We start from the raw sequence: 21,623 nt of genomic DNA, 5'->3' as shown, positions 1-21,623 counted from the left end.
GGGCACCTGAGCTGGGTCTAAAGGATGAGGCCTGTCACCAGACCACAACTGCTGGAAGGACATTTCCGGCATCACAGAGGGGCCTTGTCACCTGCCCTGGAGAAAAAGGCTGGGGCGGGGGGGCCGTTCACCAGGCTCCTCTCCCGCTCCTGCTGCCGCTGGGTCTGGTCCTGCCCACCTGACCCCTTCCTCCTGCAGAATGTGTAATTTGCCTACAGGTGGGATTAATTAGGTGGGATTAGTTAGGTCCTGTCATTCTAAACAGCTCTACAGGGTGGCATATTTTTTTCTCTAAATGCACATATTCTTTTGAGGGCTGTGTCTTCCTTTATCTTTTGCAGAAAGTCACTAGATTAAAAGAATTGCCATTTTAAATTGCAGATTAAAGACAAACTTAATTAGAAGGAATGAAGGCAGTCGTGTTTGGAGCTTCAGTTCAACGCGTGTGTTGTTTTTTTTCTTTTGCTCCTGAATCACTACACTTGGAGTTAGTATATTTTTATTTTAGGTGAAATGATTTGCCTAATTAAGCCTGTCATTCATCACCACCTGTTCTCTCTAAAATATGTGGCTATATTATTAAGCTTGCACGCAAATGTATAAATTAATTCAGCAGGGAATTACAGTGTTGACTAGGATGTTATTAGGTTGTATCCAATTTATTTGGTCAGAAAACTGATATTCCTCCCCCCCCCCCCCCCCCCAATAAAGTGAAACAACAGCTTATTAAGTTTCTTCAGTCCTTTGTTGAGCACTTGTTATGTCGTAGGCATGGGCTAGGCTTGGCGGCTGGGGCAGGTATGGTACAGCCCCTGCCTTTGGGCTCCTGGGAGCCAGAAGGGGAAACTGGCGATTAGGATACCCTCATTTAAATCAGGGTTACTCTGGGGTCAGGGAATGCTTCCTGGAAGAGGTGACCCCTGAAGGGCAGGTGGAATCAGTCAGGTGGAGAGGTTGATACAGCTCAGTGGAGGGTTGGGCATGGTGAGTGATCCTCCTGGAAGGGGGCGTGGTCAGATCTGAGGCTGGACAGTTAGCCAAGTTGTTGGTTCTGAAGAGCTTGGGTTTTTCCCCAGCCTATGTTCCATGCTCTGTGCGTCTCTTTTCAGTTGCTGTGCCAGGAGATGTGTAGATGGAATTTATTTTGGTAGAAATACTAAAGTTCTTATTTTAGCCAGTGGAGCCCCAGGTTGTCATAGGTGAAAATGCCTTGCCATTTATATGGTCCCTCTCTCTCCTCTGCAGGTGGCAAAAGTAAACAAGAGCCTTCCTCTCTCACCTAGACCCTCCCCACACCATGCCCCTTAGCTTGCTCCCTCCTCTCCATTCCTGACAACCAGAAAGAGAGCAGAGGGAGGGGAAGGCATGGTGGAGAGGCACTAGCTCAGCGGTTCTCAACATGTGGGTCGCGACCCCTTTGGGGGTCGAACGACCCTTTCACAGGAGTCGCCTAAGACCATCAGAAAACACATATATAATTACATATTGTTTTTGTGATTAATCACTATGCTTTAATTATGTTCAATTTGTAACATGAAAATACATCCTGCATATCAGATATTTACATGACGATTCATAACAGTAGCAAAATTACAGTTATGAAGTAGCAATGAAAATAATTTTATGGTTGGGGGTCACCACAACATGAGGAACTGTATTAAAGGGTCGCGGCATTGGAAAGGTTGAGAACCACTGCACTAGATGGTCCCATGCCCCTGACCCCATCTCCTGCTGTGCCCAGATCTCCATCTCAATGGGGCATTCATTACACAGGGCCCTGGCCTCGCCATCGCCATCACCTAGCTGGTCTCCCTGCCTCCAGGGTTGCCCCAAACCCTCCATCAGCAGTTATAGAGGACTGATTCTAAAACCCAATCTGAGAATTGAATTTATTGATTTAACCAAGAATCAAGTCCCAGCTCTTTCGAAAGGGGTTCTCTGACCAGGCCCCTTCTTGTCTGCCTGATCCCATGGTTAGCCAGCCCCTCCTACAGGGCTCTGCAAGCTCAGAACCTGCTTCACCTCTTCCTCACCCTTCTTCTCCTCAAAAAACTATATACCCCATTTGACTGACTGCCATGAGGGCTGGTGTGGTTCAGCAGGAACTTTGATGGGAGACGCGGGCTGCTGGGAAGCCAGGGAGGGGCCCATAGTGACACGTGTGACACGGCCCCGGCTCTGGGCTTTACCCCCTCACCACCTCTATGAAAGCCTAGAGGGGCCTTGAGGTCATTGCTGTCTTATCTGTGCCTGAGGGTGGACACAGGACAGAACTGTGGCCAGAGAGCAGGGCGGGACCCCAGCAGTCCTCTCTCTGTCCCTGCTCCATGCTGCCAGTCCTGACATCACAGCTACTCACGAAGCCTGGAGTTTTCTGTGTCTTCCCCGTCCTGGATAATGCCAGCCTCATCCTTCCAGCGCTCAGGCCAAAAGCCTGCTGTCTCCTCTTTTTCTCGCACTCCACACTGAGTGCCGGGAAGGTCCTGCTGTCCCTGCCTGCAGAGCGCAGCCAGACTCTGACACCCGCTGTCACTTCCATGCACAGCTCCAAGGCCAGCCCCTCCTATAGTAGCTTCCTTGCTGCTCTCCCTGTGCTCCCCCTCCATCTCGCTTTTTTTTTTTTTTTTAAATAAACTCTTTTAAAGAACAATTTTAGGTTCACATCAAAATTGAGCAGGAAGTACAGTGAGTTCCCATAGGCCCTTTGCCCTCTATCTCTTTTCAGCACAGCAATTCTGTTATAAATGTGCCAGGTTAAAACCTTCCCATCAAAACATCAGAATGGCTCTCCTTTCTCTCAGAATAAAGCCAAAGTCCTTCCCAAGGCCCGCTGAGCTCTGCTTCCTCCCACTCGCCTCCCCTCACCCCCCTCCCCCGCAGCCCTCCCGGCTGTGTTGCTTCTCCAACACCCAGGCATATTCCCACCTCAGGGCCCTTGAACTTGCTCTTCCCTCTGCCTGGAATGCCCTTCCTGCCGGCAGATGTCCTCATGGCTCGTCCCTCCTTTCCCTCGGGAATTCATTCAGATGTCACCTTTCGAGAGGCCTTCCCTGCCCTGCTGTCGTTTCTCCAACGCACTTACCACCCGCTGGTGAGCTGGGGGTCTGACTGATTTATTGTTTGTCTCCTCACCGAGGTTCTGAGCTCAAGCAGGGCTAGCTCCCTCGCTCACTGCTGTTCCCCAGCCCTGAAGTGTGCTGGGCCCGTGTGAATGAGTGTTTAGAAGTGAGAGGGTGAACGGATGGCCTGCGGGCCCCGCTGCAGCCTGAGGGTGACCACACACAGGTGGTCTGACATGCCTGGCAGGAGCCTCCCTTCCTGCTGTTTTCCTCGGTGGTTACTGGAGAAGAGTGTTGCAGGGATGGAAGTGCTCCACAGACCTGACGGATGACCTTTTCTGTCGCAGGACACGTTCATTCCCATCCTCGGTCCCCAGAGACCTCAGTCGCCACAGACAGGCGGGGTTTTCCCACCGCCTCCCTCCCGTGAATGAGGTTGGTTGCTGGGTCAGAGGGCCGCTCGCCACCGCTGCTTGCTGGTGGGAGGGGAGTGTGTCGCTTGGCCGAAGACGTGTGTCATTTGGCCAGCAGCTAGTCACAGCTTTGGGAACCTTGTTTCGCAGGCCCCGGCTCAGTTTACTCAGCACTCTGCGTGTGTCAGGCCCTTAGGATGTATTCCCTCATCTGGTCATCACAGCAGCCTGGTGGTGGAGCAAATGGGGCCTCAGAGAGGTTGAGTGACAGCCAGGGCTCCCAGCTGGCCAGGGCAGGCTTAGGAGAGGACTCAAATCAGTTCAGTAGCTTACGTGAGGTGACCAGTACTGTGTCCACATTGAGCAGACGTGATAATAAAAACCTGTAAAATATGGATGCAAAATAATACTGACCCAGCACAGACTACATGGCACCCGTGACTGAATCCTCACAACAACCCCATGAGGTGGCGCCATCATCGTCCCTATTTCGTCTCAGGAGGAACCTGAGGCCCAAAGTGAGACATGCGAGGTGGACTTGCTGGTTTCCAGGAATCCTCCCAGCAGCTCGTTTCAGCTCAGTGTTTTCTGCTCTTTGTGCATTATCTCCAGGGTCATCTTCCTCAAGCCCACGGGGGTGAACGATGCTCCCACAGGCCCAGCGAGGGCCTGTCCCCCATGATGGGCACTGTCCGGCCTTACCTGGGGGCTGGCCCAGGGCAGGTCTGGCTGTGTAGGACCCACACAGGGGACAGAGTGAAGAGATGCAGACCGGGGGATGCCACATGACTCTGACTGCAACTCTTGTAGGGTTGTCCCAGAAGAAGGGGGGCCAGTGTGGCCTTTGCGGCACTGGTGGGGTGGGAGAATGGGAAAAGAGGAGCCACTTGGAGGCTGGTTTTTGGCACAAAATGAGGAATAACTTTCTTTCCTGAGAACTTTCCAGGGGACTGAGCCCACTCAGGAATGCTGGGTACCCCCTCCTGGCTGGAGGTTGTAGGGGTTTCCTTTGGGGATAAGGCTGAGCTCAGTGGCTTCTGCAAACTTAACCAGCCCCATGGAAGTGCTGCCTGGCTTTAACAGCACCTTTGTGCCCTGTCTTAGGAAGTCCACATCCTGAGAGCCATGTGTGCTCATTGCTTGGAGCTCTTCCTTCTGCCAATTGCAAAGCCCCAAGGAGAACAGTCAGTCGACTCTTACCTCACTATGCCCACCCTCCCCCGCTCCTGTAATTCCTCAGGCCAAGCTCCCGTAACTGTGCACTCTCTCTCCACAGCCCAGTTTAATGGCAACGAGAAACGACAGTCATCCCCCTCGCCTTCCCGGGACCGGCGGCGCCAGCTTCGAGCTCCCGGAGGGGGCTTCAAGCCCATCAAGCATGGGAGCCCCGAGTTCTGTGGGATCCTGGGAGAAAGAGTGGATCCTTCTGTCCCACTGGAGAAGCAAATGTAAGTTCTCAGAGGCAAAGCCCAACCTCAGCTCCCAGCTCATAGTCACTGTTCTTCCCTTTCTTTATCTTGTTTTAAAAACTCACAGACTGAGAAAGCGTTAGTGCTCCAGGGGTCTTTCAGTCCACATCCCTACCCTGCCTCCACATACAGATGGGCATGTTGAGGCTCATGGAAGGTCAAGGCCACCATAAGGTCAGTGGCAGGTGCTTTCTCCGTCCACACGGCATCCTCTCCCTTACTTCTGAGGACTAGTAAGAGGGACACAGGTCACTCCGCCCTCCTACATCACATGAGTTTTTGAATAGCTAAGTGTATACCAAATCCCGCCCCTACTTGTAAATTAGATTTATTTTCTAGCTTGTGATGTTGTTGCCCCACATCTGCCTGGTATTCGTGCAAGGCTTTGACACTCTTGGTTTGGGTTTTCACAGCCCCTTTGCCTGCTCACTTCCCCTAACACTGCTGGTAAGGCCCGTTTCTGGTTTCTGTCCTCCCCGTGACCATGATGATCGTCTCCCTTCTCTGCCAGGGTTTCAATGTGAACAGGCCCCTGATCTGCTCTGAGACCTTCAGTGGCTTCCCATCACCTGCATCAAGTCCCACCTCCCAATCCTGCCCCTCACGCTGAATTGCCCCAGACTGCATTCTCCTTTTCTCAGCATTCCACATACCTGAACTAGAATGAGGGTCTCCGGGAACATGATAAAGCAGGTCCTGGATCTTGTGCTGGTACCATCAGGTGTATCATCCTCTTAACAAGCAAATGTGTGATAAATGGGTTATCATCCCCATTGCACAGATGAGAACATCGGAACTCCAAGCAGGGCAGAGCCTTTGTAGGCTCCCAGGGTTCCAGTGCAGAGATAGGATTTGAACTCCAGCGCTGTGACTCTCCCCTCACTCCCTCTCCTCATGCACACTCTTGCCCCCACCCTTAGCACACGCCTGGCACAGAGCAGGCACTCAGTCCAGTCCGCCAAGAGATTAGCTGACACCAAGCTGGTTCCTTATAAGATCACGAACTGTATCAGTCTCCGCCCAGGGAATTCTGGTCTCAGCACAGCCGACAGTGTATCCCTCACAGGAAATGCTGGCCCGGTGAGCAGGATGCAGGGTTTTCCGATGATGTCATGTGCTCGTGTGCCTTTTTTAAGCATGTGCGATCCTCGGGAGGCTGCAGCCTCCGAGCCTGCTGTACTGAGCACATGGGTGCGGGGAGCGTTGTGTTCACCGTTTCTCATAGACATGCAGATTGGGCGGCAGGTTTTGCTTATGTCTGATCAAACTGTTTACTTTTTAATCAACAAACACAATATGATCCAGAGATGCCAGGAGCTGTTCAATGTGCATCCTCACCCCAGGCCTGGGGTCAGCAGCCCAGCCTACCCTCCCCCCTCCACCCCTCTTGCAGAGCTTTCGACAGGTTGGGGCCCTCAAAGACAGTTCTGCCCTCTTTCCTTTCCCGTTCCCACCTGACAAGGCCCTTGGCCAAGTTCAGAGTCAAGGCTGGCTCTCCCTCCCCCATCATCTCTTCTTCCCAGGATTATTCTGGCCTGTGAAGGCCCTGACTCATCACCAAGAGGTGTGCTCAGGTAAAGTCCCATCTCAGCACAGCCCAGTGACCCAGACAGAGAGGATCACCTAATCCCACACCTGACTGATGATGCCTCAGTGGTTAGAAGGCACAGGGAAGAGGGGAGGCGGAGGCTGACACACTGGAGGGGGGCTGTCCTCAGGGCTGTTGAGGGGCAGTCACACATCTGCTTTCCTTCCTGGGACGGTGGAAGAGTTGCTCAGCTGCTCAGGGGACACCCCTCTCCCACACCTCCTGGAGGCAACCCACAGCCGCCTCTGTCCTGCATCATGATTACCATCAGCACATAAACATGTTCTATTCGTGAACTTCTCTTTAAAACAAACTTCTTAAAAGTAAATAAATAAAATCTTGATCCTCTCTAGCTCCTGCCCGTGTTGGGAACATACGTTCCGTGAGGGCTGGAACTTGTTAGGGTCACCACTGTTTCCTCCCAGTGTGCAGAACGGTGCCTGGCACATCATGAGTGTTCATAAATACTGTCTGCTGAATGGATGGAGTCCCCACGGAGCTGCCAGCACTTTCTCTCTCCCTTTCGTCACCTCCCCTTCTCTCTCACCCACCACAGTCTGCTCCCCTTTCCTGCCCAGTCACCAGGTGACGGCCTCTGTCCTCCAGGGCAGCCAGCAGAGTAGCCAGCTCCCGCCTTCGCAGACACTCTGCTCCGGGTTTTTCTCCTGCCTCCCTGGCTGCTGGCTCCTCACCTCAGCCTGACCTGAAGGATGGACTGTCCGGGGCTCAGGATCTGGTGGTGATTCACCAGCGCACATCCCAGCCCACACTTCTCCCAGAACACACGACTCCCACATCCAGCTGCCTTCTTGGCATCTCCACTTAGCTGACGAACGGGCATCTCAGATTTAACGTGTTTGGATCTGGGCTCCTCATCATCTAGACACGCTTCCCTCAGCTTCCCCACCTCCATAAATAGCACCACATGTAACATGTGGCTGGTTGCTCAAGCCACAAACCTGGAGTCATCTTCAGCCCTCTTTTTGCCTGGCATCAGTATCTAATGCATCAGTAAGTTCTGCCAATTATCCATCCAAACTACAGCCCCAATCTGTTCTGTCCTCCCATCTCCATGGCCACCTCCCTTCGACCACTGCGGAAGCCTCCTGACTTGTGTCCTGCTTCACTTCCCCTCTGGTCCCTCTTCAGGTAGCCTGGTTGATCTCGTAAGATCATCCAGAGCAAGTATCAATCTCAGATTGACCCTCTGAACGCCATAAGCATCTATAGGTGCAATTCAATTCAAAATATCGTCACGTGTGAGGATGGTTCCCGTTTTGGACGCGTGGTAGTTAACTGGTTAAAACTCTCATTGCCCTCCACTACACTTAGAAGGAACTCGGACTAATTTTCTTGGCCCACAAGGCCTCTCCACCCTCATCCAGTACCACTTCCAGGCTCACAGTGCCGGACCATCCTTGCTGCTCCGTGAGCATCCCAAGCTCATTCCTACTTTGGGACCTTGGCCCTTGCTAGCTCCTCTACAGAAAGCGTGTTTTCTTTGGCCCTTTACACGATTGGCTCCTTTTCACAATGGAGAGTCTCAGGTCAAACGTCATCTTCTGGGAAGCCGCCTTCGCTCTACAGTACAGTCCAGCCCCCTCACCCCCAGGATTCCTACGTAGCTCTTAGCACTGTCTGAAATCCTTTCCTGAATCTGCTTGTTGATTCTCCTTCTCCCTGTATCAGCCCCACGAGATCAAGGATGGAGTGAGTGGTGAGTAAATACTGGATGAGCTAATGGATATTGGATGGGCTGGATGGCGATGGTTGGACCTTAACTCCTGTGGTTCTGACCTGATGGGCCAGTTCCACTGAGTCCAGCACATCCCCAAGATGTCCTCTGCCTGGATTCTCTTTTCAGTCCCGCTGAGCCTGCTCAGGGCCAGTAGTTGGCCCCAGCCCCCTTCAAGACCACTCGGGCCCATCCTGTCTCCTGGCCAGTGGCTTCCCCCTCAGTGCCCTTCTCTCCCACATTCTGCCTGGGTCTCCTTGAGCCTCCACTGAGTTCCCTGCCTTTCTCTCCATTCGGAGCAGCTGGAGCAGCCCAGCAGGGAACCAGCAGCTTATCCTGTTTACTCCCCTGAGAGGCCCGACCACCACCACCTCCCTAGAGCCCGCTTGCTCCTGGCTCCTGGCTCCGGGCTCCGGGCGGGACGGGCAGCAGGCAGCACTGCCCTGGAGGCCACTCCCAGGCCTTCCCTGAGGACACCTGCTTCAAGTGACTGGGACCTGTTTTTCTAATAAAACGGTTTTTGTCAGCTCACTGGGGGTGTGTCACACAGGTGAAACTTCCCAGCTGTTAACTCTTGTTTCTAAAGTCGGCGCCATCCTTGTCTGTCTCTCCCAACGACAGGCCTTTCTGAAACATACCTGAGCCTTCACGCCTCTGAAGTGTTTGATCAGTGCAGCCCCAACTTCACGTTCCCCCTCATTTTGTGCCAGTTTAGAAAGGAAGGCCGCTCTGAGGTCTGCACACTCCCTGCTTTTTCCCTGGGCCAGTCTCCCCTCCGATTGTCCAGCCCCAGGGCTGACCTGTGAGTGGTCATCTCCTGGGCAGTCAGTGACTCAGTCACACGCTCCTCATACCTGCTCTCCAGTCCTTGTGTTCCTGGAGCTGGTTGGGGTTCCTTTTGTTCATAATTACATCATCAGCACTGCTGCTCCTGTTCAGAGCACTGCCTTGCGAATGGCAGGAAGTGAACGGTGAAAGGCAGTGTTTCTCTAAGAGAATGTCTGTACCCGAACGCTCAGGGCTGCTGGCAGGGCACTCATGGCGTAGCCAGGACCAGGAGGCAGCATCCCGCTTACACCTGGGAATTTAAAATGCAGCCTCCGGGGTAGGCAGCAGTCAGAAATACGATCGCTAGGGAAGTTCCCCAGGGCCATCTGCAAGTTCAGCCTCGTTCTGCTGATGCTCATGGCTGCCATTCATAGAAATTCATCCCATCCCAGGCTCTGCATAAGTCCTTTTATGCATCATCCCATTTAATCTTCAGCCCCAAAACAGGGGTGGAGGGATCCTAACTTGATAGAGAACCAACGCTCAGCCAGGCTAAGCCGCTTGCCCCAGACCACCTGCCTGGCCAGTGACCAACCATATGTGCCTCTGCAGCCGGAGCCTGCTCCCGCCTTGTCCAGCACCTCTGGTTCTCTTCCTGGCCTCTTCTCTCACCACCTTCCAGATGTGTTCTGAATATGCCCACTAACTGTCATCTTAGGGTCTTCACTCTTCCACTGAATTTGTACCTTCAGCCTTTCCATTCTCAACTCTTCCCCGTTTGTCCTGCAGTTGGGGGCCTTAGGCCACCAGCCTCTACATCTCTCCTTCTGATTCGGCCACTCAGCCACGTGGTGTCCAGAAGCAGTGATGCTGGATCCCCTCGTGCCCGGTCAATGCCAGATTCATGCGGCTGGAGCAGTGGGGTGGCCACCCTCCTGAGTGACGAGCACTGGTCATTGTCCTGCTGATGTCTCAGAGTCAACACATGTCCCTCCTGTCAGCACCCGCTATGGCTTTGGTGTCACTTAGACGGAGAAAGCCAGAAGCCTCACATTACACACAAGGCCTCCAGACCCAACCCTGCCTCATGGCCTCCTGGGCCTCATCCTGACCTCCACCCCCTCTCTTGCCTCACTCCACGCTGATCTCCTTGCTGTTTCCAAAACCCAGCAGGCACTCCCGCCTTGGCCTCTCCCTTTGCTTCCCATCCCTCTGACAGAATGCTCTTTTCCAGCTGCTGTCCTTCCTCCAGCACCTCCTTCAGGCCCACACTGAAATGTCACTCTCTCCGGAGGCTTCCGTGGCCACTGCCTAAAACAGCCGTCACTACCGAGAGCTCCAGACCACACAGCCCTGCTCTATCTCCTCCGTAGCACCTGCACTAGATGTCAGCTTCGTGAGGGAGGTGACTGTGGGTTTGTTCACTGTCCTCTCCCCGGGATCTGGCAGATAGCACGCACTCGGCAAATGTCTATGAATGACTGGGCATGAGTGCACAAACGCACCTGCTTTATAACAAGGAGGCCCTGGCCGTGCCAGCTGCCTTCTGAGGGGCTGAGCCTCCTCGAGGAGGAGCAGAATTCAGGGTGTCAACTGTGGGATCCTGTCCTAGGGTTCTGACCCTCTCCCTTCTCCCCAGATGGTATCACGGAGCCATCAGCAGAGGAGAGGCTGAGAACCTGCTGCGACTCTGCAAGGAGTGCAGCTACCTCGTCCGGAACAGCCAGACCAGCAAGCACGACTACTCCCTGTCCCTGAAGTGAGTACGGCCTCGTCACCCCCAAGCTCTTCTCCGCAGCCTCCAGCGGAGCGCAGCCGCTCTCGAGCCTGTGGCAGAAAGACCCTCCGGCGTCCCCCCGGGAAACTTGCCAGCACGAGTTATTTCAAGCCTGGGTTTTTCAATTTGATCTTATCCCCCTGGGATACTGAGGCGTCTTTATGTTCTGCTTCTGCCTCCCCAGAAGAGGAGGGGCCTTTTCCTAGGATTTATATTGAATAACCAGGAATCGCGTTCACATCTGCCTGAGCCAGGGACTGTGTGAAGCTCTTAGCATACCTGCCCTCTCAAACCTCACAACAACCCTCTGATAAAAAAACAGCTTGTCCCCATTTTGCAGGTGAGGAAACTGAGGCAGAGAGAGGGGATGTGCCTGGCCTAAATTGTAGGGTCAGGACTCGAGGCCAGCTTATGTTCTAGGTTGCTGTTTGGACAAGTCTGATTTTTGGTATTTTACAAAGGTTGTGAGGAACACTGGGAAGAGCTGGGAAGAATCCTGTTGGTGGTGGCACTTGTGGCTGCTTTGTAAACTGTGACCTGTAAACTCTCAGGTCTTTCTGACCCACGAGGCATCGCTGTCAGGTTCGGCAGCCCCCACATAAGAAAAGAGTGTTTTGGTTGAGAGTTTCATCAGTCAACCAAAGATGGGACCCAACAGATTGTCTAAAACCCATTTTACTGATTGGAAAACGGAGGCTGAGAGAGAGGAGGTATTCCCCAAGGACACACAGAGAGTGGTGACGGAATTAGGGTATGAAAACCCAGGCCCTCCAGATAGGACAGCACAGCACCAGGAGCAGTGAAGGCCTCTCTGCTCCAGTCGCCGGTTTTAGAAGCCGCATGGTGGAGAGCGCTGCTGGGATGCAAGTCAGGAGCCCGTGTGCGGCCGGCCATGTAGACAGTACGATCAGTGCAGCCAAGCAAGGAGAGACTGGTCTGGGCTCTGCCCTGAGAGGGACAGTGACACATTGCAGAGCCGCTTGGCAGGAAACGGGCACTCCTGGACGTCCCTGGAGAAGGGAAGATGTGTGGAGACCTGGTGGGAGCCACCAGTCTTTCAAGGACCATCAGGGCAGAAGGAGCAGACGTGGTCGGGGTTCCCAGATGGGGGGTTATGGACAGCAGATTCCAGCTCAGTGAGAAGAAATGTTTCCTAAGAGTCGGTCGGAGCTGATGAGGAATTAGAGCGGCTTAGCACTGACTCCGTAGGTAGTGAGCGTCTCGTCGTGGGGGTGTGCACCAGGGCTGGCCGACCACCTTGCCAGGGAGTGGAGGGGATTTCTAACCAGCTGGGGAGGCACTCAGGACAAACGGCGCCTGTGCACTTTATTGTCCACCCTCAGACCCGGCAGCTTAAAGAAGCAGGTCAGTGACGCGGCTGAGGAAAACTCGATAAGCTAAACAGCAACGGGGCTGGGAGGCTGGGCTGGAGGCGGCCAAAGCCAGAGAGAGGGCGGTCAGTGGAGTAGCAGGGGACTGGTACACACCACTGGCCATGCTGACAAGGGCCAGGGGTCCTCAACTTCTCCCCACTCCATGCAGCCCCTCTCCCTCCCTTGCTGTTGTGGTAACCTAGCAACCCAGGTGCCCATGAGTGAAGTTCCCAGATCTCCACGGTCCTGTCTCCAGGTGAATTGTGCTCTTCTGGGGTAGGAAGCCAGTAGCCTCAGAGGCGGGACTTCCTGGTCACCACCCTTCCAACCCAGGCAGCCTGCCCACCCCCTGAGCTTCCTCAGCACAGCAGCCATCACACTGGCAGCTCTGAGTTCCTCCAGGAATCTCATTCCTCCTCGTATCCCATTGTCTGGGGCCTGGTCAGAGGGGGCTTCCCAAGAGGACTGATTGAATGTACCAGAGAGGAGAGGATGGCGTGCCCCATGCCAGGCCCAGCTATTCCTCCATGAAAGCCAGGTAGTAGGACCACTCTCGAGGGATGGACAGCACCTTGATCTGTCCTCACAGTAACAAGCTTGTTGTCCAGGGGCTAGGCTGGGTGCAAGGAGAAAGCAGGGGACAGGCTGCCCCACTCCCTGGTCTTGTGGGCTTGGCAATCACGTCACTTTTCTGAGCCTCAGCATCCTCATCCGTGCCTAGGGTGGAGGGCGTAGCGTGTTCTCACAGACAGAAAGCATCTATAGCCCAACCAGCGCCATGTAAACATTATTTACATTATTCCGACCCTGCCCTGCTTTCCCAGGTCAGCCCTGTATCTTCTTTGAAGGCCATTCTTAAGAGCTACAGAAGGGACCCATTGTCCAACGTCCTGGACAGGAGTCCTGTCCTGCCACTTACTGCTCACCATGTGACCTTGGCGAGTTCCTTCCCTCTGGGGCTCAGCATCCTCATCTGCCCAGAGCAAGACAGACTGATGGTTGCTGAGGACGCCTTCACCTCTGGCATTAAGGTGTCTCTTGACTCCCCAGATCTCCTCTGTGTGTGGGCTCAGCCACTCTTTGTCCTTGGAGTGTTCTAGCTGCACCTCCCCGGTTAGAACACTGTGCTTGCTGTCAAACCCACAGACACCGGAGGAGGAGGAGGGTTTAGTTTTGCATGTTTGTCTAAAGCCATTAGATCCCAAAGGCCAGAGGAGGGTCAGCTTGGTCAGCTTTCCCTTGAGGGAGTCCAGAATTGGGGAGGTGAGCTAGGCCATCCCATGGCTGGGCAGGGCAGCTGGCTAAGGGAAAGTGGGCTTGCTTCCCAAAGTAGCTCCATTCCCAATGACCAGTGTGTTTGCCAACCATCAAGTGACACCTGGTATTAACCAACCAGACCATCAGTGGAACTGGGACTGAACATCCCGGCTGCCTGGGGCGAGTGCCAGCTTTGCCAGGCCCCCCATGAGGTGTGAGGGCTCTCAGGTTCCCGAGGCCTGGCTGGCAGGGGCAGGGTGGGGAGTGGCATTCCATGCACAGTGTTGTCAGGAGTGTGGTGCAAATTGACATTGGAATCCCAGCTATGTTTTCTTATAAACCTTAGTTCCTGACGTGAGAGTGTTGTAGGGTGAGGAGGACTTGGGGGAGTCTGGCCTCAGGACAGAGCCCTCCACCCTTTCCGTCCTTCTCTCAGCAGATGGTTATGAGAACCTTCTGTACCAGGCACTGGGCAAGGCCACAGAGTGAGCGCCAAGGTGAGGACAGCCTGGCCAGGCTGCAGAGCTCACAGTGCGGCCCATTCATCCCGGGCCATGTTGCACACACTTCTGCACGGAGGGCCTTGCATGTATGGGGATAGCAGTCCCTGCCACAGAGGGTCAGGAGAAGCTACAGGGGGGAGGTGCGCTCAAACCTTAAAGAGAGGGTAGGTATTCCCCAGGCTGGTGGGACCCCAGGTGAGGGAACAGCCAGGCAAAACCCAGGAGGTGCAGAAGAGTCTTGCAAGGACCAGTGCCTCTCAGAGAAGCTGAGACGCAGTTCTTAGCGACGGGGCCACTGAAGTGCAGGGTCCACTCTCAGGCACTGGTCCTGAGCTTAAACCCCACTTCCACCTGACCCTGCCTCCCTGCACCTTATATTCCTGTGCTTTTTCCCTGGATGGTCCCACGGATGCCTAGGGCAAAGTTCACATCCTCTGCCTCATCGTAGGTAGAGGCAGCCGAATGACCTTGCCAAGGCTGGAGTGGAGGCAGCGGACTCCCACCCCCTCCTAAGCATTCCTGATACCAGGTCAGAAGGTCATCAGATGTCAAACCTGGAAGTGACCTGAGACGCCCACCTAGTCCAGTCCCTTTGTTCCTGGGTGGGGAGACTGAGACCCATAGTGGACTCAAGAGTGACCTAAGGCTCCCCAGCTGGCAGTTGACACACTGACAGAGATGGCGACTGCTTCCCACTGTGGGGACTAGACAGAACCCTGTGCAGGCCCAAGCTGCCCTCCACCTACCCCTCCACCAAAAACTCCTGCATTTGTAACAATCCAAGATGGCACCTGAATCGCCCACCCATTGCCTCTCAGGTCCCTCAATGGCAGACACCCCCAACTCTGAAGCAATCTTACCAAGATCCACCTTGTGGTTTTTTAACATTGCGCTATCCCCTCCCCCTGAAGAGCTCTCCCTCTTCCCCATCTGCAGCCTGGCCTGGCTGAGCTCAGACCCTTAGGCTCCCGCTCAGGCACCAGCAGCCACTTTGGCCCTGGCATTAACCCCTGACCCCCTGTGTACACTCTGCAGCCTCTGGAAGCAAAGGATTGAGCCTTTAGATATTGGCACACAAACATCACACTCTACACAGCTTCCTGCCTGGGAAGGCAGGCAGTAGGGGAAAGAGATGAAAAGTCTTGAAAAATCTCATTAAAAGAGTTCTTCAGGCATTTTGGACTATGAATGGCTTTTTGCAACTTCTAGTTCCATGAGTTTTTGCAAAGGAATCTGGAGAAGATGAGGGAAACAGAACTTCAAAGCTGGAGGGCTTGCAGCTGGGGGGCCGGGAGCAGGGTGAGTGCCAGGGCCTCCCTCCCTGTGTGCGGGCGGCCTCTGCCTGCATGGGGCCCGGGCCTGGGAGACAGAGCCGCACTTCTTAGGCCTCCTGGCCCGGTCGCACCTCTCTTTAGGCAGTGAGAGTCCCACCCCCAGCTGGGGAAATGACCCCTCGGAGCCCTCAACAAAGGGCCATCAGCTTTCAAGTCCCCAAAGACAGAGTGCACAGCATCCTTGCAATTGTGGTCCAGTGCTAATCTCAGGAGGGGCTTCTGGGGTCTGGCCTGTTTCCATGAGGGTGCAACTCGGGTTTGACCATTCAGGAGCCTTCCTCAACACTTCCCCCACTCCCCACCCCCACCCCAAGCTCTGCCCCATTCAGTGTCACTTACCTCCTGGGCTCCAGCCCTACAGGAGCTCATAGCCAGAGGGGAGGATATTTACACCTGTAACTCACAGACAGACAGTCCCTGACTTAACAGAGGTTTGACTTAAGGTTTTTTGATTTTACGATCCTATGAAAGTAACACACATTCAGGAGAAACCATACTTCAGATTGTGAGTTTTGATCTTTTCTCAGGCCAGCGATGCCATACGATACTCTTGTGGCGCTGGACAGCGGCAGCGAGCCACAGCTGCTAGTCAGGCTCGCAGTCAGAGCGTCAAGCACCCATACTCACAGTGCAGTGTTAAGTGCATCTTCAACTTAACACACTTCCAGCTTACGATGGGTTATCAGGACATAACTTCATCGTAAGTTGAGGAGCAGCGTGTTTAGGGCTACCCAAGGCGGTAGGTGCTCAGGGCCGGGACGGGAGGACCAGAGGAAGGGAGGAGAAGGATGAGCAGGGCTTAGACCTGGGACGGGGCAGAGAGGGCAGCCCAGGCAGAGGGAATGGCACAGGCTGGGAAGTGCGGATCTTGGGCAAGAACAACAAATAACACCTGGTGGGTACGGTCCTAGGTCCTAGTCGGTCCTACGTCCTAGTCACCAGGCTGAGGAAATGGGGCTCTAGCCTGTAGGGCAGGGGCGTCCTGAAGGTTTTGAGCAGGGTGTAGTCATGTCCTCAGAGCTGTATTCTAGAACCTTCAGTGACCCAAGGTGCACCGTGAGTACTGTCAAGGAAGGGACACTGCTTCTGCCCCCGCATGCCCACAAATATGCCAAGAGGCTGGGAGGTGGGCAGGCATTCCAAGGGGAGATCCAGGGCAGCCCTTTCCAGGATGTTAAGGGGAAACATGGGCTCTGCAGTCAGAGATACCCGGGGTTGAATCCTGGCTCCACCTTTTACCTGCTGTGTGATGTTAGGCAAGTGACTTTACTTCCCCGATCATCTCCTGGAAAACTGTAGGGTTTCACTTTCATCAAGCCGTTGTAAGACGTATAGTCGGTCCTCCGTATCTGCAGGTTCCACGTCCATGGATTCAAACGTCCATGGATTCAAGCAACCACAGATGGAAAATATTTTGGGGGAAATGTTACATTGTTGCCGACTTTTACTGTGTAGTCAGGGCTAAGATGGTGTCTGTACTAAACATGTAGACTTTCTTTTCTTGTCATTATTCCCTAAATAATACGGTATAACAACTATTTACATAGCACTACATTGTATTAGGTATTATGAGTAATCTAGAGATCATTTAAAGTATATGGGAAGGTGTGGGTAGTTTGTATGCAAATACTACAGCATTGTATATAAGGGTGCATCCTCGGATTTTGGTATTGTAGGGGCATCCTGGAACCAGGTATGCCTCGCCCTGGGCCCACAGTAGGTGCTCCATATATGCTAGTCTCTGCTTCTCCCAATTTTCCCAGAGCCTTTAGAAATTGCCATGGAGGCAGCAGAGTGGACAGAGCACTGGGCCGGGTCAAGAGCCCGGGGGGGCCAAAAGGGGTGCGTCCAAGCTGTGTCTGCACCTGGATGAGGGCGAGTGTCTTCTCCCTGTGCCCATAGAATGAGTCTGGGTTCAATCAGCACATCTGCTTCCAGGTTAAGGCCTCCACAGTTAGGGTGCGGTGCCTTTCCCCTGGGTCCCAAGGAGCTGAGAAGGCCCCGTCTCTTCTCCAAGTAGGGGAGGAGGGGTGGGCAATTTATCCGACTTCATTAAGGACACTGGCTGGTTCTTGCTCTGAGCTGCGGGTTTGTAGTGACTGCTGGGCAGTCAGTCTCTCCCCAGCACATGCTTCCTGGGCTCCAATGGAGGGTGGTGGGTGTAGCTGGGACCCGTGGCACTGAGGGCTGCAGGCGGGAGGTACATTCCTGGTAGAGCTGTTTTTCTTTCTCTCCCCTCATTGATTTATATAGTAAAGGAGAGAGTTTTCAAACAGTAGGCACGTCTGGGTCTGGGCAGGCGGGCGAGTGATTAATCTTAGTTTGTTGCTGCTGACAGCCAGGAGCAAGAAATAATAAAGGTTTACAGGGGGAGAGGAGAGGGGGTGCGGAGAGCAGCTCACCCTTCGTCCATCAGCAGGGAGCACAGGCTTCACTTCCCTCTGCCGTCTAAGCACCCCTTGTGGGGCCAACATCTGAGGCTCCAAACACTTGGCTTCATGGTGGCTGCCTGCTCCTGCGGGCGACCCCCCAGGGCAGGCCCTCAAACAAGCAGAGCCTTCCAGCCATCGTGGGGTTCCCTGCACAGGACACCCTCCAGCCCCAGAGCCTGCACTTCCGTCGTCCGTCACCCTTTCCCCACCCCTACCCCCAAGACTAAGGCTTCAAGAAAGGCAGGGGTGTGCAGCCAGGGCACTGCCTAGCTCTGAGGAGAGGGGCCCTGGACTCCTCGCCGACTGGCCCCCTGACCTGACCCTCTGACCCTGTGCCTCTCCGAGCTGCCAGGGGGGTGTGAGGGCTGGAGAAGGGGGAATGCCAAAGAAGTAGAGAGGGTGGCTCAGGTAGACGAGCACAGGGGTAGTTGACTTCGACTCCAGGCAGACAGTAGTAGCAGGAGGTGGTGGGAGACGAGGGTGGGAGTGCTCAGCCCTGCATGTGATGGGGGAGAGGGGCTTTGACAATCTGTCCTACCACCAGCACCCTCCTCTTCCCCCGTCCCAGGCTGGAGGCAGCTCTGCAGCAGAAGACACGGGCTCTGAATCGGTCTGGCTTGGGTTCTTAAACCCTAGCTCTGCCACTTACTAGCAGGGTGGCAAAGGGACTTAACATTTCTGAGCCTCCGTTTCTCATCAAATGGGTTTTACAGGTGTGCCAATGAAGAGGCAGTATATGTGAAGTGCTTAGCCCGTGCCTGGCATGCAGTCAGTGCTCAGTGAGTGGTGGCTCACTGTCTTTGTTATAGACTTTGGAGAGCCACAGGTTGAGGAGAGAGCTCTGTATGATCCAGAGCCTTGCGGATTGCCTAGGTCTGACCTAGAAGTCTGTCCAGCCCACATCCTCTCCCCTTTGTGGTGGTGGGAGTTTAGAGTTTATACAGGCTGCAACTCGAGAAAATCCTGCATCACTATAACTGAGACTTTGAGTCACACAGAGCTAGACTCAAATCCAGGCCTCTCTCTTCCTGGCTGTGTGACCTTGAACAAGTCACTTAACCTCTCTGATCTCCTGGTTCCTCATGAGAAGCTGGAGAGGATGACCACCTCGACAGGGATTCCTTTTGTCCTTCTCACTGTCCTGCTGCCCCTCTAGCTCTTCTTCCTCCATGAATTCAGACATGAGTTGAAGACGCATTCTCACCAGAACTTGATCTGGTCTGCTGCTTAGCTTATGGGGAAGCTCTTTTAGGCAAGCCCGGGTAGCTATGGTACATTAAGTACACTGAATAGAAATATTGGGATTTAGGGGACAGGAAGACACCTTTTAGGTCACCTAGCCCCGTGCCTGGCGCACGTTGAGAAACTGCATCCCCAGAAGGGAGAAGCTTGCCACCTCGTGGCTGCCCGGCCAGGCCCTGTTTCTGGCAGCATTTGAGCCAGCCTGCGACGGGGCAGGGTCCACATCTCTGCTGTCCTGCATGGAGGGTTTCACATCCTTTTAGGGCTGGAGGAGGAAAAATGAACTTTCTGTTCAATTAGTGTGCGGCGTGTTTTCTCCTTCTAAAGCAGCGGTTCTCAACCTGTGCGTCGCGACCCCTTTGGGGGTCGAACGACCCTTTCACAGGGGTCGCCTAAGACCATCGGAAAACACATATATAATTACATATTGCTTTTGTGATTAATCACTATGCTTTAATTATGTTCAATTTGTAACAATGAAATTGGGGGTCACCACAACGTGAGGAACTGTATTAAAGGGTCGCGGCATTAGGAAGGTTGAGAACCACTGTTCTAAAGGGATTGATGGAAATGCTGAAATCAGGAGCTGCTACTGTAGGCAAGACAGGCTGCTCACACACTCTTTGCAGGACACTAAACAGAAACCGTGAACTTCAGAGCGTGCAAGGTCCTGCCTTGCAGGATGAAAGGATGCGCCATCGAGAGGCACAGTGAGGAATAATAGATGACGTGTCCCTGTACTCAGAGTTACTGAGAAATCATTCCTGCCAGTAGTGCAACATTTTCAAGGACGCCGCCCTCACCATTGACACGGCGCCTCTCCTGGACTCCGCACCTGGTGTTTTGGTGATTCTGGGGGGTCAGGGGAGGAGCCAGGTTCAAATCCTGACTCCACCTCTGACTGGCTCCTGAGCTGCAGACCAGGCACGGGCCTTCCTTCCTGAGGGGCGGATTTGGAGGGAATGCCCCGTTGTAGTTACAATTTTCAGAGCCGTGGGGGCCTCAGTTCGGGCTGCTCAGATGCTGTAGATGGCATACTCGGGCGCCTGACATGGCTGCTTGTGCTTATAAAGAGCCAGCTTTCCCGCTGTAATAGGAAGTGGTGAGAGGAGTAAGGATCACACCGTCACAGCGAGTGAGTGCAGAGCTGGGATTTTAACGCAGCCCAGTGCCCTCTTTCTGTCCTCTGGAGCCTTCTTCCCCCCACCCCCAGCAGAAACACCCCGCCTTCCTCCCGTCAGGGCCCCAGCAGATATCTGGATAGAGGCCCCAGGACCGAAGCCAGGTGTGCTGAGCAGGACCTGGCACAAGCCCATTGACGAGCATTTCTCTGGCACCTGTCCCAGGGCAGTGGTGACAGGTAGAAGGCCAAAGACACCGCCCGCCCCTCCCCCCCCCCCCCAGTCCCTTCCCTCTGCTTGTTGGAGTTGAGATTGTTGGGGCTTTCTCGGCCTGGCTCTGAAGTGACAGTGTTGGGATGAGTGGCCCAACTGCGGAGTCGCCTTCTTCCCTGGGTCCCACCCTCAAGCAGCAAAAGCCGGGAGCATCCCGGGTCTGGTGGCAGAGAGAGGGGCTGAAGCCGCTCAGCAGGGACGGTGGTGGCCTGCACAGCTGGCCGGGGGGAGGTTTTCAGGAGCCCCATCTGACCATGGATGTGTCTAGAAGGCGGGTCAGGAGGGAAGAACTGGTTGCGAGGGGGGTGTCCCAGTTCCTCGAAGGGCCAGGGCCGTGGGAGTAGAAAGGAGAACGTGTCGTGGTAGAACTGACGAGGGTGAGAAAGCAAGGATTTGAGGACCCTTCCAGATTTCTGAACACGGATGAGTGGTGGTGTCGCCACCTGCAACCTGGATGGTCAGTTCTGAAAAGATCCAGAAAAATATGTTCCCTTAACTTAGCTGCCCTCTTTCTACCACTGCCCCTAACCCAGGGGCAAGAGGTGCCCACGCTCTCACTGGCAGCCTATCTCCAGAGCATCCCCAGCCTGGGAGTGCCAAACGTGCCTGCTGGTGGACTGGGGTCTCCCCCTTTGTCCCAGCCAGGCATTCAGTGTTGACTTTTGCTCCCCAGAGAGCGCCCTGGTCCCTTCCAGTGGCTGAGCCACCCCGATTACATTTCCAGCTGGTTTTTAATTCTCTCCTATCAGCCGCATGAGTCTGCCTGTGTAGCTCGCCCGCCAGGAGCAGCATTCCAGCTGCCCTTCCGTCACCAGGAAACCTCTCATGCCCTGGGACAGCTTCCTTTCTGAGGCGCTGGGTGGTCTCCAAATGAGAAAAACATTTCTTTCCAATCACATTCCTAACATCTTGCTAATATAACTTATTTAATAATATTTTTGCAAAAGCCATCTGGGAATGGCTTGGTTGGGGACTTGGGGAGAGCATGTGGGGTGCTGCAGGGACAGGGACAGGGCCAGGCCATGGCGACAGACACAGACCTTGTATCTGCATCAGTGAAGGGCAGCCACGTGGAGATGGATGCAGCCACGTGGAGACAGACCAGAGCCTGAGTCCCACTGCTTCCACCATCTGTGAGGGTCACCAGCCAGTAGCTTCGTGTCTCTGCGCCTCGCAGCCCTCAGGCTCAGGGACACAGTGGAAGTGAAAGTTCTTTGTAAACCAGAAGAGGTCTAGGAATGCAGGTGGGGTTATTTGCAGAGCTGTGTGCTTACCCCAA

General features: G+C 54.2%; 1 protein-coding gene across 1 annotated transcript in view; it reads left to right on the top strand.

The window, feature by feature from the left end:
- Positions 1 to 21,623, top strand: part of SHB (SH2 domain containing adaptor protein B) — a 126,407-nt gene that overhangs the window by 90,319 nt on the left and 14,465 nt on the right. The window contains exons 4-5 of the mRNA XM_081103081.1: positions 4,749 to 4,920; positions 10,672 to 10,791. Coding sequence (XP_080959207.1) covers positions 4,749 to 4,920; positions 10,672 to 10,791 — 292 coding nt within the window. The remainder of the gene's footprint in view (positions 1 to 4,748; positions 4,921 to 10,671; positions 10,792 to 21,623) is intronic.

This window comes from Myotis nattereri (genome assembly GCF_964212035.1).
Source record: "Myotis nattereri genome assembly, chromosome: 12".
NCBI lineage: Eukaryota > Metazoa > Chordata > Mammalia > Chiroptera > Vespertilionidae > Myotis > Myotis nattereri.
The sequence above is the reverse complement of the archived record's forward strand: the minus strand, read 5'-3'. Positions and strand labels throughout refer to the sequence as shown.